This window comes from Sinocyclocheilus rhinocerous, unplaced genomic scaffold, assembly GCF_001515625.1.
Source record: "Sinocyclocheilus rhinocerous isolate Xijiao unplaced genomic scaffold, SAMN03320098_v1.1 scaffold1598, whole genome shotgun sequence".
Taxonomy (NCBI): domain Eukaryota; kingdom Metazoa; phylum Chordata; class Actinopteri; order Cypriniformes; family Cyprinidae; genus Sinocyclocheilus; species Sinocyclocheilus rhinocerous.
The window spans coordinates 303,801-311,913 of record NW_015661398.1 but is presented as its reverse complement, the minus strand read 5'-3'; the positions used below and the strand labels follow the sequence as shown (position 1 = coordinate 311,913).

The 8,113-nt window shown below is 37.7% G+C and overlaps 1 protein-coding gene across 3 annotated transcripts in view; it reads left to right on the top strand.

Moving 5' to 3' along the window:
* Positions 1-489: 489 nt before the first annotated feature.
* Positions 490-8,113, top strand: part of LOC107726324 (zinc finger protein with KRAB and SCAN domains 1-like) — a 9,519-nt gene continuing 1,895 nt past the window's right edge. For 2 of the 3 annotated variants that reach the window (XM_016535870.1, XM_016535868.1), the window contains exons 1-4: positions 490-887; positions 3,608-3,708; positions 3,788-3,857; positions 4,014-4,097. In XM_016535870.1, coding sequence (XP_016391356.1) covers positions 653-887; positions 3,608-3,708; positions 3,788-3,857; positions 4,014-4,097 — 490 coding nt within the window. In that variant the 5' untranslated portion in view covers positions 490-652. Of the gene's footprint in view, positions 888-1,123; positions 1,382-2,019; positions 2,114-3,607; positions 3,709-3,787; positions 3,858-4,013; positions 4,098-8,113 lie in introns of those variants that run through there. The other variant, XM_016535869.1, reaches the window with a different exon arrangement.

The following is an 8,113-nucleotide window of genomic DNA, read 5'->3' as shown; positions in this document are numbered from 1 at the left end:
CACACACACACACACACACACTCACACTCACACACACACACACACACACACAAGTTCATGTAAGTTGTTTGGCATGAATAAAGATAAAAACATGTCTTGAACATCCCACACTGTCTCTCGGAGACACACATGAGCCATTTATAAAATCCTTATCCACAAACTACTTATCGTAAAGTAACAACGTCGTCTTGGAAATCAAAAATAAATAATATGAAGTTTTGTCATCAACCGCCTGTCTCTGTTGCCATGGTTACCTCTAGAACAGATGTCTTACTAAAACATTTTTTTTTAATAATGTTGGATATATGTAAAATTACAACTGTTAAGTATAGGTTCATTGTAAAAACAAAGCCGTAATTTGCGCCCAGTTTCAATTCCGAACGAATTGTATCCGGTTGATGTTGTTGTTGTTGTTGTGGCGCTTCTAAACTAGCATTTACGGTATTTTAAAAGCAACAGCCCAAAATCTATTGGTCCTTCAAACGGTGACGTACTTCACTAGGAAATGGCCAAGTGTTTTGTGAGATTTGTGTAAACACTATTGATGCGCGCTCGGCATTCACCGAAGGAAAGCACCAGATCGGATTCTCTGCCAAACGAGCAGCATCTAAATCACGAACCACAGACTTTATTCGCCACTTAAGCGACTAGAATGTCCGCATCGGTGGATATCCACGCGCAGCTGGCGTCGATCCTCGAGCGCTTCGCCAAACGCGCGCTGCTGGAGATGAGCCGCGCGGTGGAGCAGGAGATGACGCGCCGCCAGATGGAGACGGAGACGCTGCTGGTCAAGCTTCAGTTCACCGAGAGCGAGCTGCGATCGGCGCGACAGAGCCAAGCGAACCTGCGCTCCGTGGGAATACAAGTCAACAACAGCGGACAGAGAGGTACGCGTAACTCCAGACACACCGGCGATCATTTAAACTCAACGTGACGCTGAGCGTTTTCATCTTTAATCGTAATACAACAACTTGCGCTTCTGCTGAAACGACTTCCTGTCGCTGCTGACGTATGCAAGGCCCCGCTGCGGTTCAGCCAATAGCCAGCGACCCGCGTTCTAGCCACGCCCCTTCAACCTGTCATACAACGCCACATAAAACTGGCCTAGCTAGAGATGGTGAAAAGATGCATTCTCGGATGTTTTCCTCTTAAAACGTTGTTTCCCATCCCTAAAGCACCGTGGTTACGCGCGCGCTGGCTGGAGTTTTTACACTTCGAGGATGGAGGAATAACGGAGAACTCGCGCTTGTGCTCGCGGCATTTCACGCCTGAATGCTTTCAGAATTTAACGCAACACGAGATGGGCTTCGCTAAAGTCCTGTGTTTGACAGAGACCGCCGTTCCGTCCGTGTACACCGTCGGTGCGTCACCAGCTGCGAAGGTAAGCGCAACTAGCCTTACAACAAGTGCAATTGAAAATACTATGGTATATCAACGCGTTATTGCTGTGAACATCAGATAGAGAAGTTTTTGTGAGGGTAGATGGGCGTTCGTTCATCCATGCATGCACCCAGGGTTGGGCAAAGATACATCAAAATGTATTTTAAAATAAAATACCAAATATCTTAATTTTAATTGTATGAAAATAAACCACAGAATACAGCAGCCACACCATGCATCAAAATAAACTACTGTATTTTTGTATTTTAAAAATACTAAAAAATACTTTATGAAATTTCTTGGCAAACCTTCCATCAATTGGCCTATTTGATCGATCCCTCACCATTACACTGACTCAGTTGATTAAGTTAACAATGTTTGATAGCAACAGCTATTCTCTGCCCGAGTCATGCAATAAATCTGATATATGCAACCAGTTAACAGATCAAATATTCACATATCCCTGTGACCTCCCAGAAGAAGGTTAGGTTTAAAGTAACCAACAGTTTAATATATAACAGTTTGCGAATGAAAATCCTATTTTATATTTGAAATACATGCATCATAAATACTGCCCATCCCTGCATGCATCCATCAGGAGCTGCTTCATTGCTGTGTGTGTTTGCGTCCGTCTGACAGCCGCAGACCCGCGATGTTTCCTGCCAGTGTCCGGCTTACGGTCAGAGAAAGAGCCTTTCGGTTCAAACTCCAAAGTCCAAACCATGCAGTGAAGGTAAACCAGGACGGTGAACTTGCACTCTGATCTGGTTCGTTACATCCACTTTTCATCATTTACAGTGGATAAAATCAAGTCAAGTAAAGAAAGTGAAGTGTGTTGCAAATTCAGATTCATGTTGACTTTAAATTTAAGTGCTTCGTACTCTTGCAAAAACATATAAACATAGCTATCAGACTGATGCATACTGGTGTTATTATTACTTATAGGATAATTTACACCAAATATCATTTTCCTTCTTTCATGCAACATTCAGAAGATTTAGCAAAGCATGCAATGAAAGCGAATGAAAGTTGTCTAGAAGATGGCTTGTGCTCTATATTTAAAGTCTTGTTTAGATAGTCACTAGTTATTAAGCACTGAAAATATTTTACTCATTCTAAGTCCTATGGACTACTTTTGGGGGAGGAAAAAAAATCATAAATTCACAAAAAAACATGTCATAAAACATATAAACATAGGTATCAAATTGATGCGCACTGGTGTTATTATTACTAATAGGGATAATTTACTCGCACACAAAAAAAGATAATTCTGTCATCATTTCGTTCATCATGTCGTTCCCAAACCATATGATTTTCCTTCTTTCATGCAATATTCAGAAGATGTTTAGCATGCAATTATGCAGTCATTTGATAGCTTAGTTATTAATCACTAAAAATATTTCACTCTTTCTAACATGTCTTATGGACTGCTTTTGGGGAATAAAGGTTTATATATATATATATATATATATATATATTAGGGGTGTATATTAAAATGCATTTAGAATGATCACAAAATTCAAGGGGGGGGGACATAAAATGTATATATTTACATAATTTTATATAGTTAATCAATATCACATGAAGAGTGCCGTTTTTTTTCTCTCCAAAAATCAGCATGATTACAAATGATTTTTACAACAGTTCAATAAACAAGAAGTTAATTAATAGACTTATGTTTTAGACACCATATTGCCTGTTTTTGCTCAATTTCGCCAAAAACTAAAATAAATCCAAACAGCCACAGCACTGTTTTGCGTCTCTGAGCAACATGGTGTTTCGTTCTTGAATGAATCAACCTTTAAATGATTCGGTTCAATCGTAATGAATCACTTATTAACAGTGACTTGCTGCCACCTACTGGCGGTTTTAATTTCACATTTAAAGTATCTTTACATTTTTTAAATTAATTTCAAACATCAGTTGTCAATATATTAAATGAATTCATCCATTTAATAAATAATCCATTTATTAAAAGGTTTTCTCTGCATTTCTCCTCTTCTCTAGATTGCTTCCTAATCTAGTTGTCTCTAATAAACCTGTCATTGTATATTAAGAATATTGTTGGCTCTTCTCTTTTGTAAGTCGCTATATTCATAGATGTAAATGTAACATGAGGGTGAGTAAATGATGCCAGAAGTTTTATTTCGAGCATTCAATCCATGCAGATGCATGCATTGTTACTGTTGTGTTTCATGTTTTTTCCACTATTTCTTTTTCTCATTAGAGGTGAACCTCAACCTTGTAAAGTTCAATGAAAATCATGACGGAGAAGCACAGACAGAGACGTACACAGACGATTCTTCAGCACAGACATTTGCACTAAATGTAAGGACTGCTTCATTATTAGATTCTTCGTCAATATTTGTTATATATTGTCTTGATTTCTTGACATTCTCAAACGCAGGAAGATGGAATCAAATCCATTCAGATCAAAGAGGAGCACATGGAGGACGGACGGTGGGACAGCGGACCGAGTAAAACACACACACATTCTTAAAATAACCATGCTTTTAAAAATTATGATAGAGCTACCAATCACTTTTTATGATTGTCAAATATAACATTCTAATCTCTAACATTCTCAGTTGTTTTATACTTGTTTGAATGATCCCACACTGTTTTTATTCTAGTATCTCCTGCTCTTTGCCTGTTGGGTCCAGAGATGGAAGACCAGGACAGTTTCAGTGCAGGAACAACAGGACCAGCTAGAGAAGGTGAGAGATCAGTACTAGTCTAACTAACTAGTCTTTAGAATTAGGGACTTTTTTTAGCTGCTCTATGAAGCATCAGATTTAGTGCACAGTATATATAAGTCGGGTTGTAACACAAAAATAAGTTTTGGGACTGGTTTCGGTACAGTAGGGGGTAAAATTAAATATAAAATTGCTTCTTTTTTTCTTTTTTTTTATTCAATAATGATTTATTGAACAAATTCTGGTTCTGTCTTTAACCCTCTGGTGTTGTTTGTGTGGCGGTCAAAAATGACAGATTTGTTTTTTATTATTATTTCAATGACTTGAATGTCCTGTATTTTTAATCTAATATTTTGTATTTTTAGGGTTTTTTATGGTACTAAATTATATTTATGGAACACTTATGATCCATTTATTACCTGTTAACCGCTTTTTGAGCATAGACCTGAAAGTGTAATTTCCAATTTAAACTGTCATAAATCTTGAAAGCTTTGGAGTGCAGACTTAAGTTTGGTCTCTTTTTTTTTAAAAGACAGTTGGCAGATTATTGCTGAAGTGAAAAAAGTTTAACTGAAACAAAAAAAAAAGTTATAGAAGTTTAACTTTTATTATTATGAAATGCGCACAAAAATAATATTTAACAATTTTATATGAAATATATATTTTCCAAAACATGTTTTACTCTAAAACTGCAAGAAAATCAAAGCTATGAATTTAAACCAGATGTGTTCCAAATTTGAGGTTGATATCGCAAAAAAATGAGCTTTCAGTAAGGTTTTGTTTGAGCGCAGTACCAAATGTTTCCACTAGATGAAATTCGCTTCCATTCATTTCAATTGCAGTCATTTTTGACCATGAACAATACAAGTGTTACTGTTTTCTTCTGGACCATTTTATCTTTTCGAATCTTGTCCATTATTATAATTTTTTTTTGTGTTCACATAGCAAGTACCAAAACAATTACCAAGTTTTGTACTATTCCAATGAAGTAAAAAAAACAAAACAAAAAAAACCCAAAACGTAACAGTTTTCCATCAAACATGACCGAACAACACCAGAGGGTTAAATAAATTAATTTATAAATATAGCTGCAAGCAGCGATTATTGGGGTTTAAGCGCTTAAGGCATTTAAGCAAATAAGGAAAAAGACACTGTGTAAAGGCTGTAACTAGCTAAATCAATGATTAAAAAAGATAATTTTTGGCAACTGCATGTAATTTACCATAGAAATATGAAGTTTATTAACATTTATGACTGTAATAGCACCACATTTGGTCAGATTGGAGGAGTTCGCAATAGTAGGTTTTTTTAAATAATGTCAAATATTTTAAGAACAATTTGAATGACAGCAGTGGTCCTAGAGGCAAAGTTGTCCAGAATCAAGAGATCGATCGTACGATGGCAAGATCTAGTGTATGCGTGAATGTATGAACGCTTTCTGCAAGTTGAGGTCATTTACCATAGAAATACAGTGTTTTTGAATCCTTTTTAACTGTTATAGTGCCGTCCTGTGGTCTGATCACCTTAAAACTTTGCATGCTTGTTTAGAATCACCACGCATGTGCTCACCAGGATTCGAGAAGTTTTGAGTTTTCCTTTAGGCTTTATAGGATTTTGGGTAAATTTGGACAGGCCCCTTTTCTAAACGACCCCATTATAACTTCCCTAAGGGTACATTTAAATTTTTTTTTGATAATTATTGACAGAGAGAGTCCAGAGAATTGTACTGCAGTGTTTTTTTCCAGCAAAAAACCTAGGACTAGTTCGCAAAAGTAGGTTTTTTACATCTTCTCAATCATTTAACAAACGATTTGATTGGCAGCAGTGGTTCTAGAAGCAAAGTTGTCCGGAATGAGGAGTTCTATCATATGATAAGAATATTGTGTGTATGTGCGAAAAACTGTGCAATGTACAATCGTTTATGCCCTTGAAAAATGCGATATCGCCCCCCAGTGGCCTGTTAATTTCAAATTTCTCACAGACCTTTGGGGTCGTGTGTCAAACAGGCCCACCGAGTTTCATTCCATTCAGCCTCCGTTAACCTTGTCTAACAGGTGCTCAAACTTTGTCGGCCAATGGCGGCCATGTTTTTTGAGATACTCAAATGTCCTTGTAGACACTTGTGGCACTTTGGACCAAGACCGTGCACACCAATTTTCATGTTGATAGGACAAATGGTTGCGCAGTTATAGCCATTTTTATGTTTTTGTCCCTCTTATAGCACCACCAAGTGGCCAAGCTCCACGATTTTTTCCTGTGACCTCAGATTGTGCTCGCACATAAGTGGTCTGAGTTTGGCGAAGATATCTCATTCCATTCAGGAGTTATTAAATCGCCCGTGATAATCCCGCTGCTCCTTAATAAGGAGGGGAACTCTCCTCTATATCTCAGGATTGGATGGACCCAATATTTCCTTTCTTTTTCTCTTTTTAAGAAGCGAGAGGACAACAAAATCATCTTCACTGCTTGAAGACTCCATTTAGTACTGTTTTGCAAATTTTTTCGCATTGGATTAATTAATACGCATTGGAAAAAATGCATATGAAAATTTCGGACTCCGTGTGCAAGGACCTTAACGCTTCTCCCGCTTGCATTGTGATCTGTAAACCCTCGCTTCCAAATTAATCTTGTGTATTTTAAAATATTTTATATATCCCTCCATGGCATATTTAATTCCCACTTGAATGGTGGTTTTTCTGTGTCAAAAATTTATAAAAAACATCTTGGGACAAGGTTTCAAACTGATTTCTGTCATTGTAAGACAGTTATCACCTCCGTTTGTTTGTCCGAGTTCACAACCGTAAATAAGGGGGCGGGGCTTACTGATAGGTCAGTTGTACATGCAAACATGTAAATTACACTCTGGTGCAACTGTTAGGTTGACCATATTTTAGTTTTCAAGAAAGAGGACAGTGGGGGGCAGGACGCAGATGGGGGGTTAAAGTATCCCCCAAAGTAGCGCAATGACCATATCCCATATAAAAACTCAAAATATGTAATTTCCATATCTAAAATACATATTTTACAGTCACCATTTTGCAGATTGATCATAAACACAGCTAAAAGGCTTCCTACTAGTGGTCATCCTTCACAAAACGTAACATCTACCACAGTTTTATCATAGGTAGAATGCAAAATGTTTCAATACAAGCATTTAATTCAAATGGAATTCATGCAATATTTCAAACCTTTAACCCACGGGAGAAAATCAACCCGCCTGCAACAGTTTAAAATCAGCCCAATTCCGTGGGAGCAATGCGGATTTGGCAACCCTGCATCTAACATGAGCTGCATCCAAAGTGATTTAAATACTCTGATATTGATAGCGGCTTCCTGATGCGCGAAAATTATATGCAATATTAGAGTGTTTGCGTGAGCAGACGGTGATGGTCAGAAATTGGGAGCAGGATTAAGTCTTGTGCGGGGCTTTAAAGTGCCCCTATAATGGATTTTTTTGAAAGTGCACCATGTATAGAGTCGACTCTGAATCACTGAAACGAGTTGTTTTTAAAACGAATCCCAAGCCGTTTCATGTTGACCTCATCATGAAACATTAGCATATTGCCCGCCCACTTGTTGGTCTTTTCGCGTTGGTCTGAATGAAAATGCAAATTCATTCTTTGCCACGAGGTGCCGCTTTTGGAGCGTAAAATACCTGTTTCCCCCATAACGCTGTACACAAAGCAGCACTGTGCTCACAAACGCTGCTTTATGAGGCATTACAGGCGAGATGAAATGAACATGAGACCAATCGACCAATCACCGCAGATTAGAGTCACGCAAAGGAGGGGTTTGGAAAAATTAATCGTTGAGCGAATCGTTTGGGAGTCGTTGAGCAAGTAAGGTAAAAATAAATGCATATGTGACCCTGGACCACAAAACCAGTCATAAGGGTACATTTTTGGAAATTGAGATTTATACATAATCTGAAAGCTGAATAAATAATATTTTCATTGATGTATGGTTTGTTAGGATAGGACAATATTTGGCTGAGATACAACTATTTGAAAATCTGGAATCTGAGGGTGCAAAAAAAT